Source organism: Electrona antarctica, assembly GCF_951216825.1.
Source record: "Electrona antarctica genome assembly, chromosome: 8".
NCBI lineage: Eukaryota > Metazoa > Chordata > Actinopteri > Myctophiformes > Myctophidae > Electrona > Electrona antarctica.
In genome coordinates, this window is record NC_136789.1 from 33,996,226 (window position 1) to 34,018,725 (window position 22,500).

Here is a 22,500-nt window from a genome sequence, read left to right on the forward strand (position 1 = left end):
ACCGCGACAGTGTTGTGTGATATTAGTCTGGCTTATTAGCCAGGCTAGGTCCGTGGACCACTGGTGGTCCATGAAGGTATTGCATGTGGTCCCTGACCATGCATTTAGTATATGGAGGCAAGGGAAGATTTGTGTCGTTTTATTTTATCGACGTCTAATTACAAAACAATGCAGTAAATGACCTGGTGACGTACAGTATGATTGACTCGTCAATGTTGTCATGATTTTCTGGGAAGAACTTCCACAGAAAAGGTTATTTAGTTAGAATCTCAAGGGAAACTGTACCCGGTTGCCTGGTTGAGTCACCATTAGGAGATGTGAGAATCAATCCCATGCTCGCTCATACATACAGTAAGTTGCAATGAACAGAAACAGGTTGATTCCATAGTCAGGGTGGTGGTCCCCAGGTTGATTCTATAGCCAGGGTGGTGGTCCCCAGGTTGATTCTATAGCCAGGGTGGTGGTCCCCAGGTTGATTCTATAGTCAGGGTGGTGGTCCCCAGGTTGATTCTATAGTCAGGGTGGTGGTCCCCAGGTTGATTCTATAGCCAGGGTGGTGGTCCCCAGGTTGATTCTATAGTCAGGGTGGTGGTCCCCAGGTTGATTCTATAGTCAGGGTGGTGGTCCCCAGGTTGATTCTATAGTCAGGGTGGTGGTCCCCAGGTTGATTCTATAGTCAGGGTGGTCCCCAGGTTGATTCTATAGTCAGGGTGGTGGTCCCCAGGTTGATTCTATAGCCAGGGTGGTGGTCCCCAGGTTGATTCTATAGTCAGGGTGGTGGTCCCCAGGTTGATTCTATAGTCAGGGTGGTTGTCCCCAGGTTGATTCTATAGTCAGGGTGGTGGTCCCCAGGTTGATTCTATAGTCAGGGTGGTTGTCCCCAGGTTGATTCTATAGTCAGGGTGGTGGTCCCCAGGTTGATTCTATAGCCAGGGTGGTCCCCAGGTTGATTCTATAGTCAGGGTGGTGGTCCCCAGGTTGATTCTATAGTCAGGGTGGTGGTCCCCAGGTTGATTCTATAGTCAGGGTGGTGGTCCCCAGGTTGATTCTATAGTCAGGGTGGTCCCCAGGTTGATTCTATAGTCAGGGTGGTGGTCCCCAGGTTGATTCTATAGTCAGGGTGGTCCCCAGGTTGATTCTATAGTCAGGGTGGTGGTCCCCAGGTTGATTCTATAGTCAGGGTGGTGGTCCCCAGGTTGATTCTATAGTCAGGGTGGTGGTCCCCAGGTTGATTCTATAGCCAGGGTGGTGGTCCCCAGGTTGATTCTATAGCCAGGGTGGTGGTCCCCAGGTTGATTCTATAGTCAGGGTGGTGGTCCCCAGGTTGATTCTATAGTCAGGGTGGTGGTCCCCAGGTTGATTCTATAGTCAGGGTGGTGGTCCCCAGGTTGATTCTATAGTCAGGGTGGTGGTCCCCAGGTTGATTCTATAGTCAGGGTGGTGGTCCTTAGGTTGATTCTATAGTCAGGGTGGTCCCCAGGTTGATTCTATAGTCAGGGTGGTGGTCCCCAGGTTGATTCTATAGTCAGGGTGGTGGTCCCCAGGTTGATTCTATAGTCAGGTTGGTCCCCAGGTTGATTCTATAGTCAGGGTGGTGGTCCTTAGGTTGATTCTATAGTCAGGGTGGTCCCCAGGTTGATTCTATAGTCAGGGTGGTGGTCCCTAGTTCATAATCAGTTTGAATTTGAATAATAATTTCTCATCGTTATTGTTCCATCAGATAGGGAGGGCCACGTTTCATACACCAGCCGGTCCTGACGATAATATTATGCATGAGTGTGCTGAGCTCTCGTAGCCGGGGAGGGAGCCGCCGTTACTAGAGACCAGACATGGAGAGCAGCAGGGTGCTGCCTGCCTGCCCGCCCGCCCGCCCGCCCGCCCGTGCTTTATATAGTATATGAAATGCAGTTCACGTTGAGGTCAGCGGTGGCAGATTTTTGCATGAGAAATAATAAGCAACCGAGTCTATTTGAAAACAGATGATCTGCAAGCTCACGACGCGTCACTTTGCTGTCCTATAGTGAGGATAGACCTGAGGACGATTCTATATAAATCCTGACAGTTTTCTGAAAAACCCTATGTTTCTATGTCAGTGGTTCTCAAACATTTTCATGTCAAGGACCCCCAGAATTATATGTAATATGTTGGCCCCGCCCCCGGACCCCAATCTCAAAAGATGTTGTTCCAGGGACCCCTCGCACCGAGTGTTCCAGGGACCCCTCGCACCGAGTGTTCCAGGGACCCCTCGCACCGAGTGCCACGCTATACGAGCTTATAGATTTACTACGTTAAAGTATAACATAATGCTTAAAACACCAAAAGGGTTCAGAATGGGATAAACGGTATTAAATGTAAGAAAAAGTAAGAGCCGTACAAACGTGCCATGCCAGGTGATGACAGTTCTCCGGGGATGGCACACATGTGCTTTTAATTGGCACCATGGGCGCTGCCAACCAACCGCTATACTTTCCCACTCTACTGGTAATAAGAGACACTCTCACCACTCCCCTGACGCAGCTCTGTGGGACCGCGGATTAGAGGCGCAGTCGCCATGCAGAGATTTAAGGTTTTGTGAGAGAAATAAGCAATGGAGACGAGCCCAACGGAAGCGACTATACCTGTAGGCTGCATGTGTGTGTTTCTTTGTGAGGACTGCGGATGGAAATTAGCAACTGTGCTAAATCCGGAGATCAAGCTCGTAGCGCGCCACTCGGTGGCGCGCTATGAGCTTGTAGATCTGCTATTTTTCAATAGCTAAAGCATAACATAATGCTAACACCAAAAGGGGTTCCCGCCCAGAATGGCTTAATGCATTGTCCTGTCTAAATAAACAAATAAAGTAAAGTATGTCACAGTGAACAGATTGATTCTTTATTTAAGTCATGCTTCCGAAGAAGCCCCGCCCATATATGGACTTACACACTTTTTACACATAAACAATGACAATAAACCGACATGACGGTTTGCAAACAATGATCAAGTGAATACTAAACTAACTGATACACCCCAGATCCTTACAAGGCAGATAACATAATATATTACAACATAAAATAAAATACCATAAAATAAAATCCACCATTAGGCCTGTAACAGGAGACACATGGACCTACTTGAAGAGCTGGGATTGTCTTCTACTGCAGGCTCTAGAAACAAACTGGGCTGTCCTAAATACTTCATTATTAAATAACCAGTCTAACTTCTGTCCATCATCTTACATGGGCTAGATCTGCTATTTTTCTAAAACAAATCTCGAAAAAAAAAACGTACAAATGTGGAAGGAATATTTTTGAAACAACACAAATCTTGTATCCCTGCAGGGGTCCCTGGCAGAAAATATGTCCAGGGTCACGTTGACAAATACTGTACACATTAATTTGGCGTTCTTGAAAAATGAAAAATGTTTGAGAGCCATTGATTCAAAACAAGCCAAAATGAGCAACTGCCAATACAAGCAACCTTTCATAAAAAAGAAGCCCAAAGTCGCTTACAACAAGCGGACATGGCAACACTGACTAGAGAGCCAGAGGCAGCGCGGAGAGCCGTAAAAGCCTGCAATTATCCCCTTGGTGTGCAGCAGTTCCCAAGGATGCTAACATGTCACCTCATACCGCGGCTTCACCAAGGATGCTAACATGTCACCTCATACCGCGGCTTCATCAAGGATGCTAACATGTCACCTCACCGCGGCTTCATCAAGGATGCTAACATGTCACCTCATACCGCGGCTTTACCAAGGATGCTAACATGTCACCTCATACCGCGGCTTCACCAAGGATGCTAACATGTCACCTCATACTGCGGCTTCACCAAGGATGCTAACATGTCACCTCACCGTGGCTTCACCAAGGATGCTAACATGTCACCTCATACCGCGGCTTCACCAAGGATGCTAACATGTCACCTCATACCGCGGCTTCACCAAGGATGCTAACATGTCACCTCATACCGCGGCTTCACCAAGGATGCTAACATGTCACCTCATACCGCGGCTTCACCAAGGATGCTAACATGTCACCTCATACCGCGGCTTCATCAAGGATGCTAACATGTCACCTCATACCGCGGCTTCATCAAGGATGCTAACATGTCACCTCATACCGCGGCTTCACCAAGGATGCTAACATGTCACCTCATACCGCGGCTTCACCAAGGATGCTAACATGTCACCTCATACCGCGGCTTCACCAAGGATGCTAACATGTCACCTCATACCGCGGCTTCACCAAGGATGCTAACATGTCACCTCATACCGCGGCTTCACCAAGGATGCTAACATGTCACCTCATACCGCGGCTTCACCAAGGATGCTAACATGTCACCTCATACCGCGGCTTCACCAAAAAATGGTAAATGGTAAATGGTGCATTTATATAGCGCCTTTATCCAAGGCGCTTTACATAGATTGTGCATTACATTCACCCATTCACACACACATTCATACACCGATGGCAGCGGAAACCATGCAAGGCACCAACTAGCACATCGGGAGCAATTAGGGGTTCAGTGTCTTGCTCAAGGACACTTCGACAGTAACTCTGGGGGAGCCCGGGTTCGAACTGGCAACCTTGCGGTTCCCATCCAGGCACTCTACCCCTGAGCCACCACCGCCCCTACCGCCCTACCACCAAGGATGCTAACATGTCACCTCATACCGCGGCTTCACCAACGATGCTAACATGTCACCTCACCACCGCTATACCAAGGATGCTAACATGTCACCTCACCACCAGGATGCTAACATGTCACCTCATACCGCGGCTTCACCAAGGATGCTAACATGTCACCTCATACCGCGGCTTAACCAAGGATGCTAACATGTCACCTCATACCGCGGCTTCACCAAGGATGCTAACATGTCACCTCATACCGCGGCTTCACCAAGAATGCTAACATGTCACCTCACCACCGCTATACCAAGGATGCTAACATGTCACCTTATACCGCGGCTTCACCAAGGATGCTAACATGTCACCTCACCACCGCTATACCAAGGATGCTAACATGTCACCTCATACCGCGGCTTCACCAAGGATGCTAACATGTCACCTCACCACCGCTATACCAAGGATGCTAACATGTCACCTCATACCGCGGCTTCACCAAGGATGCTAACATGTCACCTCACCACCAGGATGCTAACATGTCACCTCACCACCAGGATGCTAACATGTCACCTCACCACCAGGATGCTAACATGTCACCTCACCACCAGAATGCTAACATGTCACCTCACCACCAGGATGCTAACATGTCACCTCACCACCAGGATGCTAACATGTCACCTCACCACCAGGATGCTAACATGTCACCTCACCACCAGGATGCTAACATGTCACCTCACCACCAGGATGCTAACATGTCACCTCACCACCAGGATGCTAACATGTCACCTCACCACCAGGATGCTAACATGTCACCTCACCACCAGGATGCTAACATGTCACCTCACCACCAGAATGCTAACATGTCACCTCACCACCAGGATGCTAACATGTCACCTCACCACCAGGATGCTAACATGTCACCTCACCACCAGGATGCTAACATGTCACCTCACCACCAGGATGCTAACATGTCACCTCACCACCAGGATGCTAACATGTCACCTCACCACCAGGATGCTAACATGTCACCTCACCACCAAGGATGCTAATATGTATTAGTTCTTTACTTGAGTATTTTGCCATTTCCAATACTTTTACTTCTACTCCACTACATCTCGGATCCAAATATTGTACTTCTTTATACTCCACTACATGTATGTGTTTTCCACCACTGACCAAAAACTAAACTCCGCCGTCATCAACCTCAGAACTAGACATGGAGCTCGAAACCCGAACACACCAGAACAAGCTTATTGAGTACCCGTTATCAATACGTGTTGGGCTCATCAAGACTGTTACCGAGCATAGCTGCCCATGATGTGAAGTTTAAACAATCAAGACATGAGGTGATCACAAAATGAATCTAATCGCCCACGTAACATTACATTACAGTCATTTAGCAGACGCTTTTATCCAAAGCGACTTACAATAAGTGTATTCAACATAGGTAGGGAACAAAAACTACTAATCACCAGAAGTCTTTAGTGCATTTTCTGCAAAAACAAGCAACCAAGAGTATACCTAGCGCTAAGGTAAAAGTGCAATATATCAGCTACCTATTTCCTTAGCCGGATGAGACAAAATAGCTAAATCAAATGAGCATGAGCTAAAACAATTAAGTGTATCGACTAAACAAGATCCAATAAACAATACAACAATAGAAAACAAGCGTTCGTACAACTAGTTAACAACAAGTAGGTCAGGCAGAGAGGAAGGGTAGTGTTTCCTGAAGAGGTGGGTTTTCAACCTGCGGCGAAATATGGGCAGTGACTCTGCTGTCCTAACATCAGTGGGGAGTTCATTCCACCACTGTGGGGCCAGAACAGAAAAGAGTCGTGACCGTGTGGATCGGCCAGAAGGACCCTTGAGTGACGAGGCAATCAGTCGCCCCGAGGTGGCAGACCGAAGTGGTCGGGCAGGGGTGTAGGCATCGACCATAGCCCGGAGGTAGGAAGGAGCTGTTCCTTTCACTGCCCTATAGGCTAACACCAGGGTTTTGAACTGGATGCGGGCCGCTACGGGGAGCCAGTGTAGAGAACGGAGAAGGATGTAACGCTGGCACAAACATGTCGGTCTAAAAGTGTATTGATACCTACACTCTATTATGCTTTTAGAGTGACGGTACACACATTAACCAGTTAACAGTTTCTTCAATATTATTTGACAAAAGGTAAAAAGGTCAATTGCCTTCCGTCTGTTAGAGAAGTACTGTATTTGAAGGCCCTCGTTAGTAAAAGATACTGGTTCTGTTCATAATGTATTTTCATCTCCCGTCTTTCCACAAAATAATATAAAAATGCTCGATAGTGGGCTCGATAAGAACCCGGCTCGATAAGCAGATCTACAAGCTCATAGCGCGGCACCGAGTGCCGCGCTATGAGCTTGTAGATCTGCTATTTTTGAAATTGTGAAAATGTGCCTCAAATCTTTGAATATATATCATTACAGAGTTACAGAGTGAACATTTTAACTCATATCTTTGCTTCTGTGGGGTCCCTGGAACAACATATTTTCAGATGGGGAGCGGAGGCATATTACATATAATTTTTGGGGTTCTTGACATGAAATATTGAGAACCACTGATACAGAAACATAAGGGTTTTCAGAAAACTGTCAGGATTTTGAAGACATTTTTTAAATTTCAACATCAGGCCAAAATGGGTTAACTACTTCAACTGATCACACAGTGCGGCAGAAACAGCCCAGATCCTCATCATCAGACGCCAGGGCACCTATGAAAAAGGACCTGGTTGAACTCATCCAATCACCCTAATGGAGACCCTCCCTCCCTCCCTCTCACACCCGCCGACCCCTCAACAGGGTCAAGCTTTCAAGGCCATGAGGCATCCCAGTTCAAAGGAGGGCAGGTGGGGCGGTGTGGGTGGGTGGGTGGGTGGGTGTGAGGTCAGATGGGGCCAAAGGGGTGGGGGGGGGGGGGGGGGCATATGGTCGGCATGTCACGGTGTCATCTGCTGAACTGCAGCAGCAACAGTAGGGGAGGGGGAGGGGGGGGGGGGGGGGAGGCATACAGTACGTGACCCCCATTGCTAACTCTCTCTGAGATTAATTGCCGCGTGAACATAAAATGTCACGTTCGTCTGAGTGCGGATTGTTTATCACGGAACGATTGATTATAATGTAAGGGGCGCCGCGCCGCGCCGCACCGCCACATGCTGCGTTCTGAGCGTTCTGGCGGCTCGACAGTGTGTGTGTGTGTGTGTGTGTGTGTGTGTGTGTGTGTGTGTGAGTGTGTGTGTGAAGTGTGTGTGTGTGTGTGTGTGTGAGAGAATGTGAAACAGCCAGCGTGACCTCTAATTGACTGCATGCATGCGAGGAGGATGAGCTCTGTTTCATGTATTAGCGTCAGCAGCATGAAGGCAAGGCACCATAATGATATCCCCCTGTGGGACGACATGAGACGAGACGCATAACATCGTTGCTGTCGGGAGGAAACCTCATAACTCCATTTTTGAAGTATTTTTTGTCATAAATCAGTGCGATTGAACACCCTTTACGTCTGTGTGTTGTTTAGAAAATATTAAACCAATGGAAAGTAGTAAAAAGTGCTTTGGACAAAACCTCTTAACTCCTTTGGACCCTCAAAATGTCTGCTAAAGCAACTAACTCCACCACCTCTCTCCCTCTCATGGAAGTCATTGGCAATATATAAAGTCACAACACCAACTTTGATGAGGCAGCATTGCTTTGTTGTAAAAATATAAGGTTTTCTTAATTTCCTGAAAAATGTATATTTTTCATTTCCTGAAAAATGAACATGTTGGAGTTATGAGGTTTCCTCCCGACAGCAGATATATATATATATATATATATATATATATATATAGCTCACAACAAGCGCGCGAGGAGATGAGAGGAATAACATGAAGGGACATCAAAGGGAAAGGGGGGGGGGAGAAGAAAAAAAACAGACAATAGGCAATTCTTTAGCAGATTAAATAAAAAAGGAAGAGCAGGCATAAACATACAGGGTGATTCATGTGTCTGACACCAGGGCTGCTGACATGATAAAACACCTCATCCTGTATACGTTCTTCAGCTATACTCTAGACAGTCTATTAGTTCAGGGGGTTTCAACCTTCAGCTATACTCTAGACCAGGGGTTCTCAACGTTTTTGGCCGGGGACCCCCGAAAATGCTTTGGCAACGTCTCGGGACCCCCGCCCCGCCCCCTCCCGACCCCCAATATAAATTGACTGCTACAATAACCTTAAACCATTTTGGGCGGGAACCCCTTTTGGTGTTTTAAGCATTGTTATAATTTAGCTATTGAAAAATAGCAGATCTACAAGCTCATAGCGCGCCACCGAGTGGCGCGCTACGAGCTTGTAGGTCTGCTATTTTTGAAAAATCGTGAAAAACAAATTTAAAAAAATTATCTTTTTTTTTTTTTTTTGGGAAAATAATTTGGGGACCCCCTAAAATAATTTGGCGACCCCCCGAGGGGTCGCGACCCACGGGTTGAGAACCCCTGCTCTAGACCGTCTATCAGTTCAGGGGGTTTCAACCTTCAGCTATACTCTAGACAGTCTATCAGTTCAGGGGGTTTCAACCTTCAGCTATACTCTAGACAGTCTATTAGTTCAGGGGGTTTCAACCTTCAGCTATACTCTAGACAGTCTATTAGTTCAGGGGGTTTCAACCTTCAGTTATACTCTAGACAGTCTATTAGTTCAGGGGGTTTCAACCTTCAGTTATACTCTAGACAGTCTATTAGTTCAGGGGGTTTCAACCTTCAGTTATACTCTAGACAGTCTATTAGTTCAGGGGGTTTCAACCTTCAGTTATACTCTAGACAGTCTATTAGTTCAGGGGGTTTCAACCTTCAGCTATACTCTAGACAGTCTATTAGTTCAGGGGGTTTCAACCTTCAGTTATACTCTAGACAGTCTATTAGTTCAGGGGGTTTCAACCTTCAGTTATACTCTAGACAGTCTATTAGTTCAGGGGGTTTCAACCTTCAGCTATACTCTAGACAGTCTATTAGTTCAGGGGGTTTCAACCTTCAGTTATACTCTAGACAGTCTATTAGTTCAGGGGGTTTCAACCTTCCGCTATACTCTAGACAGTCTATTAGTTCAGGGGGTTTCAACCTTCAGTTATACTCTAGACAGTCTATTAGTTCAGGGGGTTTCAACCTTCAGCTATACTCTAGACAGTCTATTAGTTCAGGGGGTTTCAACCTTCAGTTATACTCTAGACAGTCTATTAGTTCAGGGGGTTTCAACCTTCAGCTATACTCTAGACAGTCTATCAGTTCAGGGGGTTTCAACCTTCAGCTATACTCTAGACAGTCTATTAGTTCAGGGGGTTTCAACCTTCAGTTATACTCTAGACAGTCTATTAGTTCAGGGGGTTTCAACCTTCAGCTATACTCTAGACAGTCTATTAGTTCAGGGGGTTTCAACCTTCAGTTATACTCTAGACAGTCTATTAGTTCAGGGGGTTTCAACCTTCAGCTATACTCTAGACAGTCTATTAGTTCAGGGGGTTTCAACCTTCAGCTATACTCTAGACAGTCTATCAGTTCAGGGGGTTTCAACCTTCAGCTATACTCTAGACAGTCTATCAGTTCAGGGGGTTTCAACCTTTTTCATATCATTTAAAGATGGAGTGCTACAATTTTTGTATTATTCCAGTTTTTCATGTGTCTATGAGGTGACAGTACTTCATTAGACACCCTGGAGTCGTTTTTATGTGCAATGGTGTATTAACTTTGATTTTGGGTTTCTTCCTGGAGGCTGAAGCCTTGACAGACAAACGGGCCAATGAAATAAACACTAATATAGTGACACCACACTATCAGCCCCTCCCCCACCCCCCCCCCCCCCCCCCCCTTTATCATACAACTACAGCTGTGGGTGCGGCTTCAGTTCAGGTGGATAAAAACAACATTTTAACAACAAATACTGTACACTTTTTGGAACAACTTCTTCCTCCTTATATTATAATAATACCTGATGATCATGTTTTAGGGTGGAAAAAAATCGTGGCACTCCATCTTTAAGTACCACCACAGAACATATCTGTCTCTCCAAGTATACCACCATATTAATAACTGATGTTGAAAGGAGTGTAGACCTGCCTCATCCTATTCAGCTATTAACACAGGAGGAAAATGTAACTGTACTGTACTGTACTTTATACTTTGAATTGTTTCATTTTTGTTCTATTCCTATAAGCCAATTTAGCTGCTGCTCTGACAAAACCCCCTATTAATAACGGCGGCGGTGGCTCAGGGGTAGAGTGGCTGGATAGCAACCGCAAGGTTGCCAGTTCGATCCCGGGCTCCTCCAGAGTTAGTGTCGAAGTGTCCTTGAGCAAGACACTGAACCCCTAATTCAATTGCTCCTGATGTGCTGGCTGGTGCCTTGCATGGTTTCCGCCGCCATCGGTGTATGAATGTGTGTGTGAATGGGTGAATGTAATGCACAGTCTATGTAAAGCGCCTTGGATAAAGGCGCTATATAAATGCACTAGGCATGTAACGATTCACTCAACTCACGATACGATTCGTATCACGATATGAGGTTCACGATACGATTTTTCACGATATTAAAAGAATTACAGTTTTTTTAATTTTATATAATTTATCTTCCCCCCTGATGTTTTATTCAACTACATTGCAAAAGAAGTAGCATTACTTTTGACAGTGCAGAAACATAATTGCCGTCCTTGATGAGCATCAACGACCATCATCACCTGGGCACAGTCACAGACACACACAGCTCCCCTCTACAGTCACAGACACACACAGCTCCCCTCTACAGTCACAGACACACACAGCTCCCCTCTACAGTCACAGACACACACAGCTCCCCTCTACAGTCACAGCCACACACAGCTCCCCTCTACAGTCACAGACACACACAGCTCCCCTCTACAGTCACAGACACACACAGCTCCCCTCTACAGTCACAGACACACACAGCTCCCCTCTACAGTCACAGCCACACACAGCTCCCCTCTACAGTCACAGACACACACAGCTCCCCTCTACAGTCACAGCCACACACAGCTCCCCTCTACAGTCACAGACACACACAGCTCCCCTCTACAGTCACAGACACACACAGCTCCCCTCTACAGTCACAGACACACACAGCTCCCCTCTACAGTCACAGACACACACAGCTCCCCTCTACAGTCACAGACACACACAGCTCCCCTCTACAGTCACAGCCACACACAGCTCCCCTCTACAGTCACAGACACACACAGCTCCCCTCTACAGTCACAGACACACACAGCTCCCCTCTACAGTCACAGCCACACACAGCTCCCCTCTACAGTCACAGACACACACAGCTCCCCTCTACAGTCACAGACACACACAGCTCCCCTCTACAGTCACAGCCACACACAGCTCCCCTCTACAGTCACAGACACACACAGCTCCTCTCTACAGTCACAGACACACACAGCTCCCCTCTACAGTCACAGACACACACAGCTCCCCTCTACAGTCACAGCCACACACAGCTCCTCTCTACAGTCACAGACACACACAGCTCCCCTCTACAGTCACAGACACACACAGCTCCCCTCTACAGTCACAGCCACACACAGCTCCCCTCTACAGTCACAGACACACACAGCTCCTCTCTACAGTCACAGACACACACAGCTCCCCTCTACAGTCACAGACACACACAGCTCCCCTCTACAGTGCTCTACTACTGAAAGTGACTATCATTTCTCTCCAAAAGCACTTGAATATGATGGAATATGACTAAAGCTCACATTTCACATCACACACTAGTCCCCCTAAATTTTGTATTTATTTATTTCAATGAATCGATTTGAATCAATTCATATTGTCGGGATTAATATCGATATATATCGATATACGATATATCGTTACATGCCTAAAATGCACCATTTACCAGGTCATGGATCCCAAAATGTGTGTATTGTATTTGTCCCTTAAACCCCATCTGAAAATGTTTTGTGTCAGGGGGGGGGGGGGGGGGGGGGGGGGCTTTTTGGGCTTGGGTTACTGGCAACAACTCACTTCACTTATTTCACTATCGAATGAATGAATGAATGAAATAATGAATGAATGAAATAATGAATGAATTAATGAATGAATGAAATATTTATTTCCGTGTCATGCCACTTTGGCCCATCCCATATTATATGGGATTATATGACATCATTTAACAAAGTACATTGAATACAACTGACACTACAGTCCTTCCTGTTCATACATATTTGTACATTATTTGAACAAAAAAGAAAACAAAATGAAAATAAACAAAACAATGCCATTTTACATGTAAATGGCCCTCCTCCTCATTGACCAGGCCTTTTCAAGGAATGAGGCAAATGAAAAGGTGTACTTTTGAAACAGGCGCTTCAGTTTCTCGAAGTCCTCCAAACATACAAATTCATGGTTTGGGTCTATCTTATTAAAAAGTCTCTCCCTAATAGAGAATGGACAATAAAAAACAAAATGCACTTCATTTTCGATTTCCTTTAGATCACACAGACTACATCATCTATCCTCCTCCACCGTGCCTACATATCTACCTGTCTCAATATGCAGACCAAGTATGCCAGCTCTAATTTGGGCACATAAGGATCAGATTGACAGATTATACAGTACATAGTTTTCTGTCTCGTAGACATGTTTTATCTGTTTAAGGCCAGTCCAAGGCCCTGGACTGGCCTCTAATAGTATCATCAAGGATGCCTCCCACCCCAACACCAGACTGTTCCACCCCTCCCACCCCAACACCAGACTGTTCCACCCCTCTCACCCCAACACCAGACTGTTCCACCCCTCCCACCCCAACACCAGACTGTTCCACCCCTCCCACCCCAACACCAGACTGTTCCACCCCTCCCACCCCAACACCAGACTGTTCCACCCCTTCCTATTCACAGAGGCCAAAGGGCTACAGATGCCTCAAGACTTCAACCACCAGATCCAGAAACAGCTTCTTTCCCATTATTTTCCTGAACTCTTCACCAAACGCTTGCCTTTTGTAGAGAGAGATCATGTAAATGTGAGTCTGTGTCTCACTATATATTCATCAGGATGAATCTCCTGTCACTGTTAGTGTTGTTTATACGTGTGGAATAATACGTGACAACGGGACACACCTTCAGGCTAGTATAGCCTACTGTACGCCATGCCAGCATCCTCAGCACTAAGCACTGCTTAGCTTGAAACCACCTCGGGGAAGCTTTGACCTTTAGCTGATATGAGACAGAGAGAGAGACCCAAAGAGAGAGAGAGCTCTCTTAATCTGATCTAAATCTTTGCCTTTCTCTCTCAGAGGAAGTGGAACATGACGTGCCTGTTTTATTCAGGAGTGTGTTGACGCCGCGGGGCGGCCCGGTGGAAACCCGACATAACATTAAGGTGGTAGAGCTTTTATCCAAAGTGCTTTACAGAGCCGCCAAGCCGTACACCGTGCATATTACAGAGCCGCCAAGCCGTACGCCGTGCATATTACAGAGCCGCCAAGCCGTACACCGTGCATATTACAGAGCCGCCAAGCCGTACGCCGTGCACATTACAGAGCCGCCAAGCCGTACGCCGTGCACATTACAGAGCCGCCAAGCCGTACGCCGTGCACATTACAGAGCCGCCAAGCCGTACGCCGTGCATATTACAGAGCCGCCAAGCCGTACACCGTGCATACTTTACAGAGCCGCCAAGCCGTACACCGTGCATATTTTATATAAGAGCCCCCCCCCCCCCCCCCCCCGGCAGTAATCAGATTCCTATAGCCTCTACGTACTGTACAAGCTATTTTGTGTTTAATTCATGAAAACAGTAAAATAAATGGCTCGCTATAACAGAGACATGGGAACGTGAAGATGGTCGTGAAAAATAGCAGATCAACAAGCTCATATAGCGAGGCACCGATTCTTTCAGAGCGAACGTTTTTCTCTCAAATCTTTGCTTCTGGGGTGGGTCCACCCGAGAACCACATATTTTCAGATGGGGGTCAATTACATATATTTTTGGGGGTCCTTGACATGACAATGTTTGAGAACCACTGCCATGTGGTTCCACTGGTACACAACCACAACCACTGCCATGGGTTAGGGTTAGAACCACTGCTATGGGTTAGGGTTAGAACCACTGCCATGGGTTAGGGTTAGAACCACTGGCATGGGTTAGGGTTAGAACCACTGCTATGGGTTAGGGTTAGAACCACTGCTATGGGTTAGGGTTAGAACCACTGGCATGGGTTAGGGTTAGAACCACTGCTATGGGTTAGGGTTAGAACCACTGACGTGGGTTAGGGTTAGAACCACTGGCATGGGTTAGGGTTAGAACCACTGACGTGGGTTAGGGTTAGAACCACTGCCATGGGTTAGGGTTAGAACCACTGCCATGGGTTAGGGTTAGAACCACTGCTATGGGTTAGGGTTAGAACCACTGACGTGGGTTAGGGTTAGAACCACTGCCATGGGTTAGGGTTAGAACCACTGGCATGGGTTAGGGTTAGAACCACTGACGTGGGTTAGGGTTAGAACCACTGCCATGGGTTAGGGTTAGAACCACTGCCATGGGTTAGGGTTAGAACCACTGCTATGGGTTAGGGTTAGAACCACTGCTATGGGTTAGGGTTAGAACCACTGCTATGGGTTAGGGTTAGAACCACTGCCATGGGTTAGGGTTAGAACCACTGCTATGGGTTAGGGTTAGAACCACTGCTATGGGTTAGGGTTAGAACCACTGCCATGGGTTAGGGTTAGAACCACTGCCATGGGTTAGGGTTAGAACCACTGGCATGGGTTAGGGTTAGAACCACTGACGTGGGTTAGGGTTAGAACCACTGCTATGGGTTAGGGTTAGAACCACTGCCATGGGTGTTTAGGGTTAGAACCACTGCTATGGGTTAGGGTTAGAACCACTGCCATGGGTTAGGGTTAGAACCACTGCTATGGGTTAGGGTTAGAACCACTGCTATGGGTTAGGGTTAGAACCACTGCCATGGGTTAGGGTTAGAACCACTGCCATGGGTTAGGGTTAGAACCACTGCTATGGGTTAGGGTTAGAACCACTGACGTGGGTTAGGGTTAGAACCACTGCCATGGGTTAGGGTTAGAACCACTGCCATGGGTTAGGGTTAGAACCACTGACGTGGGTTAGGGTTAGAACCACTGCTATGGGTTAGGGTTAGAACCACTGCCATGGGTTAGGGTTAGAACCACTGCTATGGGTTAGGGTTAGAACCACTGCTATGGGTTAGGGTTAGAACCACTGCCATGGGTTAGGGTTAGAACCACTGCCATGGGTTAGGGTTAGAACCACTGCTATGGGTTAGGGTTAGAACCACTGACGTGGGTTAGGGTTAGAACCACTGCCATGGGTTAGGGTTATAACCACTGCTATGGGTTAGGGTTAGAACCACTGCTATGGGTTAGGGTTAGAACCACTGCTATGGGTTAGGGTTAGAACCACTGCTATGGGTTAGGGTTAGAACCACTGCCATGGGTTAGGGTTAGAACCACTGCCATGGGTTAGGGTTAGAACCACTGCTATGGGTTAGGGTTAGAACCACTGCTATGGGTTAGGGTTAGAACCACTGACGTGGGTGTTTCAGAAAACTGTCAGGATTCAGAAGTCATTTGTAGAATGGTCCTCAGGTGTACATGGGAAAAAGGAGTCCGAAATCTGTCCATAAACTCCTTCGCAACTCTCACATGATTATAATGCATCATACATGCCCTGATGAAGACTCCTAAGAAGGAGTCAAAACATGTTGGCTTATTAATTTAATAAAGTACCCTGTTTTTGAGTGGTGTAGACCACTCCTACAACTGGCTTTGTTAGTTTACGTGTCTGTCTGTCTGTCCGTCTGTCTGTCTGTTCGTACCAAATGAGCATGGTTGATGCTGATTGGTTGATGCTGATTTCATTACGTCACACATTACGTCAGACCACAGCTGATCAGTCTATATAAGACCTTACACCACTCAGTTCACACGGGTGTGATTTTTTATAATATCAGCCCCCTCCTCCTTTTTTACCTTTTTATAGTGCTCGGATCACCCTCTTCTTTCATGATTATAATCCATGTTTTAAATCGTAACGTTTGAACAAAAAAATGTGGTGTTTTGGAAGTACTGATAAAACGAATGTTTATACACCCATTGTTTACATCGTTTTGGTGTTTTTAACCTACTGTATGACCCCCTATTTTATTCACTTCCTTCAGTGTTTTGTTTTTATTTCTATTATTATTATTTTGTATTCACCACAATGCAATACAACACAAACAGAGAGAAAGAGATGATCCATGAATCCAAGTCTTCACGTCACAGGCTGGCTGAGTAACTGACAGGGAATTGATGGGGGTGAAGTATCCCATTAACTTGAAGGTCAATTAGCCACATATTTGCACTGCGCGCACGCACTACGCACGCACGCACGCACTGCGCACGCACGCACGCACGCACTGCGCACGCACGCACGCACGCACGCACGCACAAACGCACACACAAACGCTCACTCACTCACCTTATCAAGCTTCGCTTCAATCTCCACCACATCCGTCTCCACTTCATCAATGCCGGCCCTGAAGATGGAAACACAAGAAGACACACTGTTAGTTATGACACATTAAGATTATGATTTATATAGCGTCTTTATCCAAGGCGCTTTACATAGATTGATTTATATAGCGCCTTTATCCAAGGCGCTTTACATAGATTGTGCATCAATTCACCCATTCACACACACATTCATACACCGAAGGCGGTGGAAACCATGCAAGGCACCAACCAGCACATCAGGAGACATTTTGGGTTCAGTGTCTTGCTCAAGGACACTTCGACACTAGCCTCGGAAACCCAGACGTTTTTATTTCCAGGGAGAAAAAAAAGGTCTGGGTCCGAGTCCACTTCAATTCGGCATAGAGTAGCACAAACATCACTCACTCTCTGCTGATTTCTGATCGTCTGCACCTTTGTTAAATTGACACACACACGCACACATATACACACACACACTCCTCTCTCTCTCTGTCGCTCTAATTAATTAGTCTCATGTCTAGCAGCTGCGCATAGTTTCTGCCGGTGGATCCTGCCGGGAGCTGCCTATGCCATAAAAAGCATATGAGTTCCAGGCTACTTCGACACTATCTCTGGGGGAGCCATCCAGCCACTCTACCCCTGAGCCACTGCCGCCCCACTGTTACTGTACTGTACTGGCACACCCAAAATCATCATATATACAGTTAATATGTGCGTGTGTGTTAGGTTGCGCACAGGTGGTGAAAAACAACCATGCTATTTCCGTGCTCAGACCCAGGCACCCAGGCAGCCAGCCACACACATAGCTCCGTAAGGGAGTGGTTGCACCACTCAAAAATGTCGCACCCCAATTCTGGAGTTGAACTGGACGAGGGTTTGGTTGGAGTTGAACTGGACGAGGGTTTGGTTGGAGTTGAACTGGACGAGGGTTTGGTTGGAGTTGAACTAGACAAGGGTTTGGTTGGAGTTGAACTGGACGAGGGTTTGGTTGGAGTTGAACTGGACGAGGGTTAGTTTGGAGTTGAACTGGACGAGGGTTAGTTTGGAGTTGAACTGGACGAGGGTTTGGTTGGAGTTGAACTGGACGAGGGTTTGGTTGGAGTTGAACTGGACGAGGGTTTGGTTGGAGTTGAACTGGACGAGGGTTTGGTTGGAGTTGAACTGGACGAGGGTTTGGTTGGAGTTGAACTGGACGAGGGTTTGGTTGGAGTTGAACTGGACGAGGGTTAGTTTGGAGTTGAACTGGACGAGGGTTTGGTTGGAGTTGAACTGGACGAGGGTTTGGTTGGAGTTGAACTGGACGAGGGTTTGGTTGGAGTTGAACTGGACGAGGGTTTGGTTGGAGTTGAAGACGAGGGTTTGGTTGGAGTTGAACTAGACGAGGGTTTGGTTGGAGTTGAACTGGACGAGGGTTTGGTTGGAGTTGAACTGGACGAGGGTTTGGTTGGAGTTGAACTGGACGAGGGTTTGTTTTGTGCACTCGAAACATTTAGGGGAAAGGAGAGATGCCCCTTGTAGTACAGAGGATACAAGGAAGGGAGGAAGGAAGGAAGGAAGGAAGGAAGGAAGGAAGGAAGGAAGGAAGGAAGGAAGCATGATGTGGGAAGAGAAAAGACGTGGAAAAAAACAAAAAAAAAACGTTCGCTCTGAAAGAATATATATTGAAAGATTCGTGCCACATTTTCACGATTTTTCAAAAATAGCAGACCTACAAGCTCGTAGCGGTGGCGCGCTATGAGCTTGTAGATCTGCTATTTTTCAATAGCTAAAGTATAACATAATGCTTAAAACACCAAAAGAGGTTCCCGTCCCAGAATGGGTTTGAAGCAACGTTCAATTCAACTCAACATAGAGATAATGAATTCAAACCTATAAGAATAGAAACTGCATAAATCGCAATAACCAATTATACCTCTGTGTTTAAATACGGCTACCAGATCACGTACTCGCAATCAAGTGAAGCATGTGCGATCGATCAGGATATATATATATATATAGATCCATCCACCACCTCATACAGAGGGTCATTAAACTAGATGACCACATGGACGGGAAGCATACATTGAGAAGATTAGTAGTTGTGACCTTGTTGTAAAAATAAATCAATGGATGAGGCAGAGCAGACGCAACGATCTTCACCTCGGAGTATTCATGAGATCAGAGGCTATATACCTTCTATATACTTTTACTTAAGTAAAAGTATATAGAAATGGTTATGTTTAGCTGTGATTGGACGACAGCAGTTTGGGGAGGGGCTTAGCTATAGGTCAATTATTGTGTCTCTATCTCCATTGAGAGAGGACACAAAACTTGTAAACGTAAAGTCTCTCCACATAGAGTGCCGAAGTCTGACATATTTACGCATCCTACCTAATCAACTGATCAAATGATTCCCGAGCGCGGCACGGCTGCAGCTCACCGCTCCTTGGCTGCGGCTCACCGTTCCAAGAGATGGGTCAAATGCGGAGAACAAATCACTGCGGTAACGTGTGTGACAAATCGTACCACTTTGACGACTTTACCTGGGTCACCGTTATTTTCTCCTGTTCTGAATCCCCATACACGTGTTTATAATATGGCGTCTAAGGGCCTATTCATACTCCAGTTATAAGTGATAAGGTGGCCACCAAAACAGTGGTTAGTAAGAACAGAGAGCGATGTGTTTGGGTGGTGAGTCTCCGTGGTGTGATGTTGTTTTCGGTGGTCGTCTAAAACGGGAGTATGAATAGACCTTCATAAGAACTGTGTATTGTTGTGTTTGTCATCAGCCTCTGGTGTTTTCTGAACCTTAAGCCATTCTGGGCGGGAACCCCTTTTGGTGTTTTAAGCATTATTATGTTATTCTTTAGTTATTGAAAAATAGCAGATCTACAAGCTCGGTGCTGCGCTATGAGCTTGTAGATCTTGTAGATCTATTTTTGAAAAATCGTGAAAATGTGCCTGAAATCTTTGAATATATATAGTTACAGAGCGAGTTTTTAACTCAAATCTTTGCTACTGGGAGGTCCCTGGAACAACATTTTCAGATGGGGGTCGGCGGCCAAAGGACCCAATATATTTGGGTCCTTGACTTGAATATGTTTGAGAACCACTGACACAGAAACATGGGTTTTTCAGAAAACTGTCAGGATTTAGAAGACATCTGTAGAATCGTCCTCAGGTGGAACGTGGGTTAATCCCACTGCTGACTTCATGAATCATGTCCTCTCTCTCACTAGGCTGGCTTTGTACCGACTGCCAACTCAAGTGCTTGGCAACAATAAAGCTAATCAAAGCCAGTATATCGGAAAGGGAAGCGACCCGGGCGCGCGCATGCACTGGAGGAGACGTTTCACAACACGGAATACCTCTCCAAACAAACAACACATTCTGTCAGCAGAGCGCTGCCTCCACAGTATCAGCTGGAAGCTCCAACGTCACACCCTGTGTGTTGACAGATTTTTCGAGAGAAATAAGCAAGTAAGCCTTGTTGAGCCATGAGGCCCATAGGGGCAGGAGCCTATCTTCTGTTTCTGCAGCATGAGGTATAGCTGGTGTACTTGTATGATACATGTACAAGTGGACATGACGCTAGTATGTCGCAGGGACTGACCCCCCAATCCAAGCCTTGATGCTGAGTGCCAAGCAGGGAGAGATTGGGTCCCATTTTTACAGTCTTTGGTATGACCCGGCCGAGGATCGAACCCCCGACCTCCCAGTCTCAGGGCGGACACTCTAACCACAAGGCCACTGATAAATAAGCAAACAAGCCCAAAATAAGCAACTACTATTTGAAAATAGCCGATCTACAAGCTCAGAACATATGTCACATTCAGATCTGCTGTTTTCAAAACAATATTGAAAAAAATGGGAACCATTTTGAATACTTTTTGGAACGACACTAATGTGGTACAGGGGTCACAGGGGTCACAGGATACTTTCGGATGTGGGGGGTACGTGGTGGACAAATCCACATTAATCTGGGGGTCCTTGTTGACGTGAAAATGTTTAACCCATTTAGGCCTGATGTCGAAATTTAAAAAATGTCTTCAAAATCCTGACAGTTTTCTGAAAAACCTCATGTTTCTGTATCAGTGGTGCTCAATATTTCATGTTAAGGACCCCCACAAATATATGTAATTGGCCACCGACCCATATCTGAATATATATTCAAAGATTTGTGCCACATTTTCACAATTTTTCAAAAATAGCAGACCTACAAGCTTGTAGCGCGCCACTCGGTGGCGCGCTATGAGCTTGTAGGTCTGCTATTTTTCAATAGCTAAAGCATAACATAATGCTAACACCAAAAGGGGTTCCCGCCCAAAATGGGTTAAGTGCCACTGGTTTAAACAACACAAGGAAACACGCCCAAATAAGCGACTACACTTTAGTAACAAGCCCCCAAAAAAGCGCAACCCACAACTATACCAATATATATACAAGAGACTTTAAACTAAAGAACAACAAGCCCAAAGTTGCTTATATAAAAAGCAGACATGGCAACACTGGCTGGAACGCATAATATCAGCTGTAACCCGCGGGGAGATGATGATGATCACGAGGATGATGTCATCATTGTGCTGCCAAATAGATTCCAGGCGAAACCTTTACCACCCAGATTCCCCCCCTTTCACCTCAGAAAACAAAACAAACACACAAACTGAAAAGAAAAACGTCCACCGTTCAGTACGTCTGTAATCCACGTAACTCGAGAACCGTTCGCCCCACCGACTTCAAATTCGACACACGCGTTCCACCCCCCCCCCCCCCCCCCCCCCCCCCCGCAGGGAGTGCAGTGTCGAGTCGGTCGGACCCACGGTTGCCCAGAAACGCCACTGAAGACCTCCGCCCGGGGCTCTGGACAGGGCCCCTGCCCAGGGTCCATACTGTATATGGAGCTGGCCTGTTCTTCTGACATCACAACACTCCATATTTGGACGTGCCTGACACAGAACTCCATATATAGGAATAAAGGGACACAGAGAGACAGATATAGAAATCTCCATATATGGCCATAAAATGGACACAGACAGATGGGTGGAACGGGTACTGTGACACGGGTACAACGGGTATTGCATAGCCGGGGGGGGGGGGGGGGGGGGGGGCATGGATCTCCAACTTCCATCGTTACCGACTCGGTGCTCTACAGCCGGGCACCGCTCTAGTTTAACCCATTTTGTGGCGGGAACCCTTCGTTTTTGGTACACACATACATAGACACAAACATAGATACAGACAAAGCTGGTTGTTGGAGTGGTTTGGTTTTTTTTTTAAATAGCAGATCTACAAGTTCATAGCGCGGCACCGAGTGCCACGCTATGAACTTGTAGGTCTGCTATTTTTTTTAAATTGTGAAAATGTGGCACAAATCATTGAATATATATTCTTTCAGAGT

At 46.4% G+C, this 22,500-nt stretch overlaps 1 protein-coding gene across 1 annotated transcript in view; it reads right to left on the reverse strand.

The window, feature by feature from the left end:
* The window catches only part of LOC306928580 (arf-GAP with coiled-coil, ANK repeat and PH domain-containing protein 3-like), a gene marked incomplete at its 3' end in the record, with an annotated part of 187,883 nt that overhangs the window by 91,449 nt on the left and 73,934 nt on the right, over positions 1 to 22,500 (reverse strand). The window contains exon 2 of the mRNA XM_079508809.1: positions 17,110 to 17,167. Coding sequence (XP_079364935.1) covers positions 17,110 to 17,167 — 58 coding nt within the window. The remainder of the gene's footprint in view (positions 1 to 17,109; positions 17,168 to 22,500) is intronic.